We start from the raw sequence: 15610 nt of genomic DNA on the forward strand, positions 1-15610 counted from the left end.
CTGCATAGCTATTTTCAGGTCTCTCCAGTGTTTCTCATAGTCTGAGAGTCCTTCAGGTGCCTTTTCGGCAAACACTAAGCGGGCTGTCATGTGCCTTTTACTGATGAGTGGCTTCCGTCTGGCCGCTCTACCATAAAGGCCTGATTAGTGGACTGCTGCAGAGATGCAGATCCTTCTGGTAGGTTCTTCCATCTCCACAGAGGAACTCTGGAGCTCTTTCAGAGTGACCATTGGGTTCTTGGTCACCTCCCTGACCAATGCCCTTCTCCCCCGATTGCTCAGTTTGGCTGGGCGGCCAGCTCTAGGAAGAGTCTTGGTGGTTCCAAACTTCTCCCATTTAAGAATGAGGGAGGCCACTGCTTTCTTGGGGACCTTCAATGCTGCAGACATTTTTTGGTACCCTTCCCCAGATCTGTGCCTCGACACAATGCTGTCTCGGAGCTCTACGGACAATGGCTTGGGTTTTGCTCTGCCATGCACTGTCAACTGTGGGACCTTATATAGACAGGTGTTTGCCTTTCCAATCAATTGAATTGACCACAAGTGGACTCCAATCAAGTTGTAGAAACATCAAAGATGATCAATGGAAACAGGATGCACCTAAACTCAATTTGGAGTCTCATAGCAAAGGGTCTGAATACTTAAGAAAATAAGGTATTTCTGTTTATTTGTAATACATTTGTAAAAATGTCAAACCTGTTTTCGCTTTGTCATTATGTGGTATTGTGTGTAGATTGATGAGGAAAAAATGTATTTAATACATTTTAAAATGCGGCTGTAACGTAACAAAATGTAGAAAAAGTCTAGGTGTCTTAATACTTTCCGAATGCACTTTATATCAATAGGACTGTTTAATCTTGGCTGACTTGCCATTCCAAATTAAATTGAATATTTTTTGCTCATATAACTTTTTAAAAACAAGTTGTTAGGCGTAGGCAGGGCCATAAGGAAATAGGTAAACTGGGAGATTTGGCTAAAAAGTTAATCAGGGTGATTTTTCCACAAATAGATAGGTATTTTCCTTTCCAAGGTAGTAAGATATTGTTTGCTAACTTTCTATTAACATTTATTGTAGTGAGATCATTTCCTTCTTTCGGGGATATGCATGATTGGTCAGTATTTGTATTAAACCATTCCCTTCTCTAAACTGAATACTCATTTCCCTAACTCTTATTAATATGAATTTGATCCCCACATGGGTCACATTCTGAAAATATAACACTATCAAATATAAATTGATAGTGGTAACACTAAAATCCGCATAACTATCACATTGTCCCTGTTCGTTAATAATTAGTTTGAAAATAAATGTAGGAATGCAGTACAAGCTGTATTCTTTCGAAATATATCCAGCAGATGGTGCTATTACTCAAGTGAGCTCTTCATTATTGGATACATTTTATCCTAAGAGATATTTTGGTCAGGGCCTCAGGGCCCAAAGTTTTGGTTTGGTCTGGGTCTTGGCTTGTGGTCTCAGCTCATGATGTGGTCAAGATACAGAACATCACTAGCCCAATTTATACCTGGTGCTCACATGTGGTTGTCTTCATCTGATCAAGATGATCCAGTCACAATGTCACACATCTATACTTTGGCATTAAAGTGTATTTTATCAGTCCACTTTCTCTGCATTGTGCCCAGAATTTTTTATCACTCTCTGTATGCAAATTATTTGACAGATATTGTTTCAAAATAATATGAATGTATTCATTTTAAGACAATGGTGCCACCTGTTAACTTTAGAGGGCGGATAATGATGATTTAAATGTTTTTATAGTCCAGATCTGTCTACACTTGTGAGGTATCCAGACACAATGCGTGCTCTGCTACCTCTGCAGGTGGTCAGGAAGATCAGATCACAATGTGTTTTTTGATCATCTACACCGGTCTACAAATGTGGGCACAATCAGGATGTGGACAGAATCAGGGCAAAGGACGCATGTTACAGTAGCACCAGGTATAAATGAGACTACTGAGTACCATCTCTTGCCCTGGCACCTTGTTTTAAATGTGGAGGCCGTATTGGCATGCTAATGTTTAGGAAGATGGATACTTTAAGAGGGTTGGTCTGGGTCTTGTTTTTCCACTTTTCAACAGATCTTGTCATAGTGTCAATAAGCTGAATCTAGCTCTGGTTGTCAAGAAGTTGGGTCTTGGTCTGGAATGGTTCTGAAGAGGTTGCGTCTGGGAGTCCGGTCTTCACTTCATATCTGTTACAAACCTAATAAACATGCCATTGATTTGTACTTTAAGTTTCCTTGAATTGTTTCCTTTAATTAAGAGGGACCAAAAGATGCAGTAACAGATCATTTATAAGAATTACACTTCTCAGATTAATATTATACAAATATATGTTTAGTGTTGTAATTTTAAAAAGTTATCACCATCTGAATTCACACTTGTCTCGACTTCTGCTGTCTCCCAAAAACTATGTACAAGAATACAAGGTTTATCTAATATTTACAGAGTACTATATAAAGCAATATTTTACACACACATACACACACTACAGCTGCATTTTGTTTTTGTATTCACCCCAAGAAATGAAAACACAAATCGACCACTAATATACAATCCTGATATACTTAGTTAACATACCTAAGACACGCTGTCATAGTGAGAATAAATGTCTTAAAAAAGTTGAAACTGAAATGGCATGTCAAAGGAACTTACGTAAAAAAGCTTGAAACAGAAACATATTTCATAAATCAATAATTGTGGTGGAAATAGGAACAGTGCAGTATTGAGGCTCATGTACAAAAAAGTTGACCGTCCATTGACTGCAGAGGGTCAAATAATTGATCGTCGTCACTGCAATGATATGGGCCTTGCTTTGGCCCGTTGAACTTCCAATGCCAGGGGTACATTGGAAGTAGTATCTAAAAAGGCAGAGAATATAGCCAGCTATCTCTCGTTGCTTGAGAAAAATAATACGTAAAAAAAAGCACATTACATTGTATTTCATTACATACCTTAGTCTCGCTATCATCATCTTAAAGAATACATCTGAAAAATACCACACCATGCACACAGAAACCACACCTCTCCTCTCACCTAATGATAGGCCTATGCACTAAATGTATCCAGCCTCATCATCAAGTCTGGATAAGTGTAGCCTAACAGACTGCATTTAAATCATGAAAAAATGACTGGTAACTAATGATTTAATCTTTTCAGAAACACTGAAAAATGCAGACAACATTACAAGTGGGACTGTGTAGTAGGCCTACAACAGACGCACCTGTTTGTCTTTGATTTTACTGTAATGTGTATGTGATTTGTTTTGTCTTAAGAACTATTTGATGGCTCAAATGAGATCCTAATAAACCATGCAATTGTTGAAAAGTAGCCTATGGCAGTGCTAAACACATGGTACTAAAAACAGGACGTTTAACAATTCTGACAGAACTAGTTGCATCCGGATCAGACCAGATCCGGCTCCTAGAGTTTAGATAAGACTCATCTGATCTTGAGTCTTGCGTCGCTCAGCACTGCAGCTTGCGGATGCTGCGCGAGATCCTCTTGAACTCGCGCTGGCCCCGCTGCCAGCGCTTGAGCGAGGTGATCACCAGGTGGCCATCCATCTTCTGGCCCATGACCAGGTAGGAGGCGTTGATGTCGTTCATCTCGTCGCACACGCACTGCAGGCCATCTTTGAGCCAGAGCACCGTCTTGCGCAGGTCGCGCTCAGTCACGCCGCTCAGCTTGTAGATGGTCTTGCTCTTGGTCTCGGGCACGATCTTGGTGTCGCCGTTCATGTAGGAGATCTCCTTTACCTTGATCTTCAGGGCTACGCAAAGCAGCCAGGGGTGAAAGGAAGAGGTGCATGTTTGGATTTGTTGGACTTGAAACCGAGTGCTAATAAGCCTACTGTAGGTAGCCAACTTTTGTATATCTATAAAGCAAGACAAGAGTGGATTTACTTAGAATTCAGGAATAGAACTTACCGAAGTCATTTTTGCACAGGTTGTCAACTATTTCATTGTCGTTTTCCTCCTTTTCCTTGCAGGCGTCACACACTCTGGGCACTACAGGAGAAACGAGAGCAGATTTATTATACTCCCTCTGTAAATTCAAACAGGTGTTATCGACTGTAACATAACGCAGCATATTACAGTTTAAATAGTAAAGCTATTCATTGCATTCTTTCTCACATTCCACGGTTGAGAGTGATGTCAGGAGTAACCGGTGGAGTTTACACATCCCCTTATTAAGGGAACAACCCAGTAAACTCAGGTCCTGCCCAAAGGAGGAGATTCCACAAGACTCCCCACTATTAACCTGACGTTCACTCTTGTGAAAATCCAGGAGGGAATGGAGCTCCAGGAACATGGCTATTGGGGTATTACGTTGTATTAAATGACTCCATTACATTACTGCATTAGATCTCATTAGGCGCCTACATCAAATGTATCATTGGCTGTTTCCCGTTTAAAGTAGTTTCATGTTATTTATTGTAGGCTAAGACATATTTTGCCTTGACTTTATTTATTTTATCAGTATATTTTTGGGGGTGAATGCCAACAAAATGCAGCTGTAGTGTGTGTGTAAAATATTGCTTTATATAGTACTTTGTAAATATCAGATAAACCTTGTACTTTTTGTTATGTTGCCATAATAAAGCCCTGTATTTTCTTTTCAGTTAAACAGGTTTTACAATAAATGATCATCGATTTTGAGGTTTATTCTGTGAAAAACTTAAGTGTCTAGTCGGATTATGCCAATACCTTACCTTCTTTGGTGACTGGCATGAAATGATCGATGCCCGCTGGAGGGATACACAGGTCATTGTCGGGCGGGAAGCGCTCGCAGTCAAGCATATCTGGCCACGGGAACCCGAACGCGGACATCACCGGCGCGCAACCGTCTTTGACGCTCTCGCACAACGACCTGCACGGCTGGATAGTCTCGTCCAAATCGTCCAGACACACCGGTGCAAAGAGAGAGCAAAGAAACTTCCTCGTGTCGGGGTGACACTGCTTCTGGACCAGTGGAATCCACGAAGAGGCTTGCTGCAAAACCTCGTTCATGGTCTCGTGCCCGAGAAGATTCGGGAGGCGCATCTCGGTGTATTCAATGTCATGGCACAGGAGAAGATTGGCCGGGATGGGTTTGCAGTTATTCTTTTTGTAGAATAACTCGGGTTGACCGAAATTGTATAATCCGTGGATGGCCATGCACGCAGGTAATGTTATCGCCCATATTAAGGACAGAATGTAGCAATTCATAGTTGTTAGCTAAATAGTATTTTTTTTTTAATCGAAACGTCAAGCTGCAATGCCTTCATTCAGGTGTTCTTCAGCATCAGTAGAGGACCACTGACAATGTTCTGAATATGTAGTAGTTTAACATGGGGTTTTCTTGTGGGCATGTTTGGGAGGAGTCAAGGGCGCGAAGTAATCTCATCCATTGGCCCAGTTTCACTCCTCGGTGTCAGGTAAACATTCGACTGGCAGTGCACTGAGATATTTTCTAATGTACAATGTTCTTCATTTCTTAAATTAGCAAAATATACTCTACATGGTAAGTTATTTCACTACCAAGCACACCTATTTGCAATTGAAGCCAGCAGAAATACCTCACACATGCTACAAAACGATGTCTTGCACTTTTCTTTACTAGGTAGAGCTATATCACTTAATTTAGGCTTTCCAGTCTCCTATGCTTTTTGAGTCAGCTGCCAGAAACAATAGTAATACATGAACTAATTAAAACCCATAAGCTACAGCTTGTCTTTAGGGAGTAAGTATGGAGTTAGAAGAGCTATGTTGAAAGTGCCACAACTCAATTCATCCATGTGTTAATTTATCATCATTACCAGGGTTTAAACCTTCTGGCCCATTCCTCAGGTTTATACACCACATGGTGAAATATAGTCCAGTGTGAGAACCAGAGCTTGGCGCATTGGACCCAGGGGTGAAACTTTATCTCCCCCCTTGGCTGCAGCTCTAGCCTGGCTCCCATCCCACTCAACACCCCCTGAGCTGGAGTAGGCTCTGCAGACAGCCCAATGGTTCTTCTCAGCCTTGACATCCTGCCCTACTTTCTCCTTGGGGGAAAAAGAGAAAGAAAAGGATGGTGAGAGCTTTATCTTCAAGGTTGATGTTGTTCATGCTCGCAGGAGTCTTTGCTCCGACAAGTATAACTAGATCAATGGGTAAAAAGGGAGCGCTGGAGTTGACATGGTCAGCCTCCATTTCCTTACTAGAAAGCTAGTACTCTGAGAAGGTTGATTTTCAGCCACACACAATAAGAACATAAGGAAGCATGTGCATTGCATTGTTCTAGTGAATTTTACATTTTATAAAAGCAACAAAAATGTGTTCTTGCTTGTTAAAGATGGCCTCTCAAATTTTGTAGAATTTCAGCCAGTAGTTTTGAAAATGATGCTCACGGTCAAAAACGGGTCCCCATTTTTTTGTGTATCATGTCATCAATTGTGTACTACGTCATCCATTTCGTGTGATACCTTATGGATTTTGCAATTTGTATGATATGTTAAAGATGCACTCAGGGACCTTAAGCACAAGAAATTGTAACATATTGCACAAATTGGATTTGTAACTTCCCTTCTATGTCCCACAAAGATGTTATTGCCTTGTAGTTGACATGTTACCTACCATGACAATAATGCTAGGCTATAATAGGCCTAAGTGTACACAACCTATGTGCAAGTACTATATGGGTTTTTACCATAGAAAACATTATACTACATTGAAAAAAGAATCAGAGGGAAGAATTCTATGAGTAATCTATCAAACGTCCTAAAGCTGTTTTATGAGGCCCATAAAGCTTTTTAGCCGTGTGCCATCCATGACAAACAAGCCAAGAATTGACCCCCTCCCTCACCACCTTTGGATGGAAAAAGCAATGAACATGATTCCTCGCTAAAGATTTCTTCTGGGACAGGAAGTGCAATATGTATTTTGCTGTGGTCTCGCAATCTCGACTTCACTTCGAGACCCCCTTCCAGCACCACTCAGCAGCAGATCTGGGTTCAAATCCCACCCACCTGGCACAGTGGCACTCCAGTCGGCTCAAGCAAATGCATATAGTATTTGAAGGTAAAACCAGGTCTGTACAGCAGTCGCTTCGTTCGCCCTAGAAGTTGATATAAGTAAATGGCAAAAGAGGGAGGAGAATGGAAGTCAATTGAAAACAAGAGAGTAGTTTACAGTGTCTGAATTAAACCCATCATTAAAGTTTATAGCTTTAGGTGTGCCAATTTTTCAGCAGGAAGGGATAAAGAGGATGGTTACGTTGGGAAAATGCCTAACGTTTGGGATTTTTATTCTGTGGTAAAACAAGACAGAACTTATATAATATAATATAAACGACTAGGAGTGTTTGGCATGAGTAAACTGTCTTTCAGTCCAAATTAATAGCTGAGCATTTTCCCATTCCCTTAAATTAGGTGTTTTATTGTTCTCAAGCCATGATAAAATACTTTAACTTTCATGAATCTTCATGAAATTTCATGAATCATGAGCAGATGGCATACCTTCTACTGAGTCACACATTTAATCTCTTTATCTTTATAGAGGCTTGTATGGATTTGTAACAAATAATTGTACCTATTACGCCCACATTTCAGGAAGGCAGATCACCTAGAGCACATTTAGAATGCATAAACATATGAATTTGCTGTCAAAGCAAGGCAATTGTGTGTTGGGACAATGTGAAACTGACTATAGGCACATCCATTTTAACCATCCTCCAATAACATTTAGACCGCTCCTCGCTGAGTGTCAACTGCGCACGTCCCCTAGAGTAACTTAGCTACACCCCAGTGGTCTGAGGATCAACGGAGTCCAGTGGTGCCCCCAGTGTTATGCTTTTATGGGGCAACGCTTCTCCCTTCAAACTCGCTCCTCTTCGTAGCGTGCAAATTCCACAAAAAGCTTCTGCGGAGACACCTGTGAGGTCGTATTTACTCACTAAAGCCCTATTAACCCACTACTGGGCTTCCCTTGAACCTCAGGGTCCTGAGGCTAAGCCACGCAGCGAGCCCAGCTATTTAAACACTGTTTAAACCCAAGGTTTGATAGTTCAAGTGACAATCCCCTCTGTTGGGCTACCGAGGTGATCTAAAGGCTACAAACGGGAGCACGGCTTATACTGGGGAGTCTTTACTTCTCGCTACACCAGGGCCTGTATTTACAAAGCATCTCAGAGTAGGGGTGCTGACCTAGGATTAGGTCCCCCCCTGTCCATATAATCTTATCCATTATGATCTGAAAGGGAAAACTGATTCTAGATCAGTGTACTCCTACTCTAAGAAGCTTTGTGAATACGGACCCAGAGAATGGTTGTGGACCCATTCAATGGGAAAGCTAAGGGGCATAGAATGCGTTGAGGCTTCACAGGCCCACGGGGAGTGGGTAAAATCACTGGGGAAGCCCGAAAGAAAGCCATATTACAACCTGTATGTGTTGTGATAATTGCATTGTTTTCTCTATAACCTATTAGGTCATATGCCTTGCCACCGTGATATATACTGTAGGCCTAAGGCCGAGACAATAAGAAGATACAGTGGCAGAATAAATTCAACCACACCTTTGTTTCATCACAAAACCAGAGAGCAGCATCTGTCCAGTGAAGTCCACAAAGCCTATTGCATGTAACAAACAGTTACATGACCTACAGAATGGTCAAGCAAGTTAAATGTTTGTCATTTTCTAACTACTATTGACTTCGAACCACGGAGCGTTACCGCAAGTCGCTAAGAAAACACCAGCACCATTTTAACTTCAAGATTAAAATGATAAAATCACCTATGCTTAAGTCTTATACAGTGACAACTAAAAGATACAAAAAACTATTTAGTCCAAGCTAAATATGTGGCTTTCCTTGGTACTGATTTGTGTGTGTGTGTGTGTGCACAAGTAGAAAAAACATGTTGACTCACCCTACTTGTAGAGAAACGCCAATGCCATCCTCTCCTTCATGTTACTGAAACGTTCTGTGACTTGGTCGTACAGTAACGTTACACTCCTAGTATTTGTTGTCCTCCTAGGCTACCTGGCTAAAATGCTTGCTCGCAAGTCTATGTCCTTCATGGATAACAATGAGCCTGCTAGTTAACATTAGGGGCACAGTTATATCGCAGTTATATAATCACTGGCCAGTACGGAGAATTAATTAAAACCAAATCGTTATCTCCATCCATCGCTAATTTAGGAAAGGGACAATTTTATCTAGATAGCTAGCTCCCGGAGGACAACGAAACCACGAGATGCAACGATTCATGTTTTTTGACAATTTGCTTTTGATGTCATTGATGTGAAGTCAAATCCAAACTGTCTTCCCTTGAAACTTTTTTTTTCGGTCCGCTAGGACCATTCACAGTTGAGCTCGCTCAGCCAATCAACGTTGAGCTAAACTATCATTTAAAAAAATATATATATATTATCAAGGGAGACCAAATGCTCGCTGGCTTCCCTTGCATTCAATTCTACGGACAGCAACAATGTCATACTCTTTTTGACCAGACAGCATCAGATAGAGGCTAGACATACAGAGACAGAGGGGCGCTGTTTCGCTCGCTCGGATGCTTTCTCCGGCGAGAGAATTCTTGGGAATTGAAGGAAAATTATGAAACACAGAGACACGAAAGATACATTATTGTATATGTGTTTTCTTTTTTTCTAGGTAAATTTTTGGGGGAAGCTTGGCTTCCCTTGGCACCTATGAATACACGCCACTGTGCACAGAACACCACACACTGCCTGTACATCATCCTGAACCTCTTCAAAAGCACCAGAGACAAAGCCCATGTCAGAGTGAAATGACCTAGGCGAAAGGAAAAGCACATTGTGGTTGGGTTTTAATAATTTAGCCTAGCAGTTAAGAGTGTTGGGCCAGTAATCGAAATGTCACTGGTTTGAATCCCTGAGCCGACTAGGTGAAAAAACTGTGGATGTCCTTTTGAGCAAGGCACTTAACCCTAATTGCTCCTGTAAATTGCTCTGGATAAGAGCATCTGCTCTTACATTTTACTCAAATGTATAAAGCCTCAAGTAAAAGAGAGGTCATTTTCAAGAGAGCCTTTTAAAAGATTCTTAGTGTGATCCCCACACCTCCAACCACAACTGTCGGGCTCCCCTGTGCCAAATACAGTGTGTCACCAACATTGCAATGTTCCACAAAACCACAAGGGTGATGTAAAGCGGTGTACCCTGCAACCAAGAACACCAAACAGAGCATAACGGTGTCATACAAATCAGCACAATCTGTGTTGGCCCATATTTGTCCTCCATAGCCAAGGGAGATGCTCCCTAACAAAGCATAGATCTCAGGTCAGTCTGGAGTTTGACTACTTTATGGTTAGAGGTTATAGTCAGGAATCGGGAAGCTGCTCCTAGATCTGCGCTTAAAGGGGCCACATCTCCCCAGAACAAGTACCAGCAGGTTCTCATTACGACACTGTGTCAAAATGAGACGCAGCTTTGTTGGAGCGACTCGCTCATCTGTAGGCTGGAGACCCGTCCTTCCTCTCTTTTCCTCCCCTCCATCCCTCCCACCCTCTCTTTTTACATTTTTTATTGAGAATCGCAGGCCGGACTACTGTCACAAGCCATTAGTGAGGGAATGTTTCCTCGGGTTCAAGAGAAACCCAAACCCCACTGGAAGCCTTTGAGGAATCAATTCATCGAGCGTCAATAAAGTCCCTTGCGGTGTGAAGGGGGCTTGGACCATCGGGCCCGCTCGAATGTAAAACAAGATTTCTCTTTCATGTTTTCACATCAAAGTCGCTATTCCTTGATCGGAAAGCTCTTTTTTTCCCGTCTGCAGTTTACGCCAATTTTTTTTTTTAAACGTTTGCTATTTGGGAAGGAGTTCACTAGTCAGGACTATGTTTACTGTAATTTTGTTGTTAGTGACATATTTCTAATTATAGTAGCTGGGATTAGTGTCAGTGAAAAAATGTAAGCCAATTTCTTTCATCATTATGATACGCCATTCTGTTCTAATCACGGTACCAGAAGAATTGTTGATGGCTTTCGAGAAGGGCTTTTATGAAGGGTGTAAGTTTTGACAAAGACTTAATGTTCAAAGATACTGGTTAAACAGTGGTTAAACAATATTGTGAATACATCACAACTAAGGGGTGTTGTTAAAGCTGATTGACGTTTAAAATTCAGCAGTTACAAATGCTTGTCATTAAAGCGGCAATCTGCAGTTCAAACAAGTAAGTTGCCACCACACCACTGTTTTGGTAAAGAGCTGAAGGATGTGGCTCGAGAAATGAAACCGCTCGCAGAGCTTTGAATGAAAAGAATGACCATCCATGAATTCAAAATGATAGTTTCATCTATGTTTTAAGGTTATAGAGTGTTTGTTTACAAGTACATTGTTTACAAACAATGTATTAAAACAATCTTAAATTATGGGTTCTGATGGAGTAAGACTGTTGAACTTAGCTCATATGAGGCATTTCCAAGTTATTTTCTTTAAAAAAAAAAAAAAAAAATCAATGGGTACATACTGTATCATACACTTAAAAGTAAATAAAAAACATTTAAAAAATAAAACAATCCTTTAAGCTTTTTCTAAGTTTCTCACGTCTGACCAATCAGATCAGCTATGAAAAAGATCTGATCTGATTGGCCAGAAGACCAATTAGTGTAAGAAAGATCAGAATTGGGCTGCCTGTGTGAACACAGCCATAGTGGTCGGCAAGTGCCAATCTATCATAGATGTATCTTAGATCTGCAGTGTATGATCTATTATAGATCCACAGTGTACTGTATGGACATGATTCATGGTCTGAGTGACAGTTAGACCGATGCTTCGTGAGATCAACAAGGCTGTTCCACTAGAACTTCTACTCTTTACTTATCACGTAGAGCCCACCACGGGACCCCCAACAGAGAATCAACGTATAGTCCAGGATATGTACTGAAGTCCACATGGACCACACGTACTAATGAGCTCGTTAGCAGTAATCCCTCCGCATACTTTGACATCTAAAATGTATTCATCTCATTAAAGTTCCAGAGAGTCATATAGATAATGCTTCCTGAGTGTAATTTATGAAATGCCCCCATTATAGAGGTAAAATTGTTTCAGTATGGCGGTTCAGGCAGCTGTGACACAGTCAACTCTCAGGCTAAGGGGGGGATAATGATCAGATGAACACTAGCCAAGAGCTATGGCCCTGTCCAGCTTCTACTTCAACTAGATCTACACATCTGTACAATGCTCAAATTCTATTTCAACAATATCTACATAAACTCAGCAAAAAAAGAAATGTCCTCTCACTGTCAACTGAGTTTATTTTCAGCAAACTTAACATGTGTAAGTATTTGTATGAACATAACAAGATTCAACAACTGAGACATCAACTGAACAAGTTCCACAGACATGTGACTAACAGAAATTGAATAATGTGTCCCTGAACAAAGGGGGGGTGAAAATCAAAGTAACAGTCAGTATCTGCAGTGCATCTCCTCCTCATGGACTGCACCAGGTTTGCCAGTTCTTGCTGTGAGATGTTACCCCACTCTTCCACCAAGGCACCTGCAAGTTTCCGGACATTTCTGGGGGGAATGGCCCTAGCCCTCACCCTCTGATCCAACAGGTCCCAGACGTGCTCAATGGGATTGAGATCCGGGCTCTTCGCTGGCCATGGAAGAACACTGAAATTCCTGTCTTGCAGAAAATCACGCACAGAATGAGCAGTATGACTGGTGGCATTGTCATGCTGGAGGGTCATGTCAGGATGAGCCTGCAGGAAGGGTACCAGATGAGGGAGGAGGATGTCTTCCCTGTAACGCACAGTGTTGAGATTGCCTGTAATGACAACAAGCTCAGTCCGATGATGCTGTGACACACCGCCCCAGACCATGACGGACCCTCCACCTCCAAATCAATCGCGCTCCAGAGTACAGGCCTCGGTGTAACGTTCATTCCTTCGACGATAAACGTGAATCCGACCATCACCCCTGGTGAGACAAAACCGTGACTCGTCAGTGAAGATCACTTTTTGCCAGTCCTGTCTGGTCCAGCAACGGTGGGTTTGTGCCCATAGGTGACGTTGTTGCCGGTGAAGACCTGCCTACAAGCCCTCAGTCCAGCCTCTCTCACCCTACTGCGGACAGTCTGAGCACTGATGGAGGGATTGTGCGTTCCTGGTGTAACTCAGACAGTTGTTGTTGCCACCCTGTACCTGTCCCGCAGGTGTGATGTTCGGATGTACCAATCCTGTGCAGGTGGTGTTACACGTGGTCTGTCACTGCGAGGACGATCAGCTGTCCTTCCTGTCTCCCTGTAGCGCTGTCTTAGGCGTCTCACAGTGCGGACATTGCAATTTATTGCCCTGGCCACATCTGCAGTCCTCATGCCTCCTTGCAAAATGCCTAAGGCACGTTCATGCTGATGAGCAGGGACACTGGGCATCTTTCTTTTGGTGTTTTTCAGAGTCAGTAGAAAGGCCTTTTTAGTGTCCTAAGTTTTCATAACTGTAACCTTAATTGCCTACCGTCTGTAAGCTGTTAGTGTCAACCACAATTCCACGGGTGCATGTTCATTAATTGTTTATGGTTCATTGAACAAGCATGGGAAACAAGTTTAAACCCTTTACAATGAAGATCTGAAGTTATCAGGGTCGTGAAAAAGGGCGTTTCTTTTTTTACTGAGTAAACCAAACATTAGGAACACCTTCCTAATATTGAGTTCCACAGGGATGCTGGCCCATGTTGACGCCAATGTTTCCCACAGTTGTGTCAAGTTGGCTGGATGTCCTTTGGGTGGTGGACCATTCTTGATACACAGGAAACTGTTGAGCGTGAAAAACCCAGCAGGGTTGCAGTTCTTGACACAAACTGGTGCGCCTGGCACCTACTACCAAACCCTGTTCAAAGGCACTTGCATTTTGTGTCTTGTCCATTCACCCTCTGAATGGCACACACACAATCCATGTCTGAATTGTCAAGGCTTAAAAATCCTTATTTAAGCTGTCTCCTCCCCTCCACACTGATTTGAAGTGAATTTAGCAAGTGACATTAATAAGGGATCATGGCTTTTACCTGGTCAGTCTATGTCATGGAAATGTTTTAATGTTCAAACATTATGTTAATGTTTTTGTATACTGTGTGAGTCAAAGTCAGCAGCTTGGTACAAAAAAAGGCTTCTTCAGTTTTGTCCCTGTAGAACAACCCGTTATGATTCTAGGTAAAACCATTTTGCCCACAAAGAACCCTCTTAAAGCATTTTTTTCCATGGAGACTGTTTTGGAGAACCCCTCCCGGATGAAAAGGGTTCCATTTTATATGTAGAAAAAAATGGTTCTTTGTGAGTGAAAGGGTTTTACCTAGAACCATAAAGGGTTCAGCTACTTCAACTGAACAGGGACAATGTCTACATGAAGGACTGTGTTAGTACACATGAGGTCTTCCCCTTTCAGACGAACTGGAAAAGTGTTTTTGTGTTGGGATCAAATAAACGTAGGTGTTGGGCGCTACACATTTTTGGCAGATGAGTAACTCGCCAGCGAGGCACGTTGGGACACACGGATAAAAGTCAACCATTATGACTACCATTGAAATGGTCATAAATGTTCTGCGTTGGTAAATTTAACAAACACATTTTGTGGTTTTGAAATTCAAACCACATGCTTTTGCTGACTAGCCTTACGGTCATGTGATGATTATATTTCTGGGAACGACCTTGGCACGCTTTAATGTTCGACCGAAAGGGAGGGGTACATTTTTAAAATAAAAAAAGTCAACAGCTTGCCATTTGAAAATGTCAGAAAAGCGTCAGAACATAAAGTGCAGCGCGTAAAACATTGAGCCGAGCAGGTTTACTCACAGGATGTCCGCGACCCACGACAAGCGGATGCTTCGGAATGGCCCTGCTCTTTGACCTCTGACCGACACTGGAGCTGGAAGACTCACACTGTGAGGGGCTTAGAGGGACTTTTTACGACGCACACCAAAGCAACGAGCAGCCCTGGGGTTACTGCACTGTCTCTGGATGACCCAGACCTGATCTCCATCGCATACGGAGAAGGGCACCACCATCCCGTTCTTGCTACCCCCTCCCCCCCCAGACCCCCTCCCTGACTGAGACGCATTCCATCCCAATAGGCGTTTACTTAAGTCAGTCCTTGTGGAGAAAGAGAGGGGGCTACTGACCTACCTACCGCTCTAAATCGTTATTAGCAAGGCTTGGAAAAACACAGATGAGACGTTAACCAATTAAACAAAATGGCGCGGCTGCCGGATGTCCATTATGGCCAACTGTAAAAATTGTCTCAAAGGTGGAGTCATTTCCTGACATTTCGCTCATGTTTATGCCCTTGGAAACCAACTATTAACTTTTTAAATTAGTGGCACTTTCAGTTGATGTACATAGTTAGTTGTGAGTTAGCATTGGCCTGTGCTGATTTTTTGTTGTTGAAAGATGGGTACGAGACTAGCTGTAAATTAGAGGCCTATCAGTTGATATGTAGTCTGTGTACTGTATTTTGGACAACCTGTTGGCTTGACGAAGCCAATGAGTCTGTATAAGAGCTCCATAAGCGATAAGGGAAAGGGTCTGAGTTTAGCTCCATCTGTAAAATGCTGGAACAAAAAGAAAGGTAGCTTAAGAGGTTCATAAAGAG

General features: G+C 42.1%; 1 protein-coding gene across 1 annotated transcript; it reads right to left on the reverse strand.

The window, feature by feature from the left end:
• Positions 1-2253: 2253 nt before the first annotated feature.
• Positions 2254-5331, reverse strand: LOC139578891 (secreted frizzled-related protein 2-like). Its single transcript, XM_071407017.1, has 3 exons — positions 4733-5331; positions 3948-4028; positions 2254-3790 (listed from the first exon to the last, which is right to left on the reverse strand). The coding sequence occupies exons 1-3, from the start codon at positions 5226-5228 to the stop codon at positions 3486-3488; spliced, it is 882 nt and encodes a 293-aa protein (XP_071263118.1). The 5' UTR covers positions 5229-5331; the 3' UTR covers positions 2254-3485.
• Between the last annotated feature and the right edge of the window lie 10279 nt (positions 5332-15610).

Source organism: Salvelinus alpinus, chromosome 6 (assembly GCF_045679555.1).
Source record: "Salvelinus alpinus chromosome 6, SLU_Salpinus.1, whole genome shotgun sequence".
Taxonomy (NCBI): domain Eukaryota; kingdom Metazoa; phylum Chordata; class Actinopteri; order Salmoniformes; family Salmonidae; genus Salvelinus; species Salvelinus alpinus.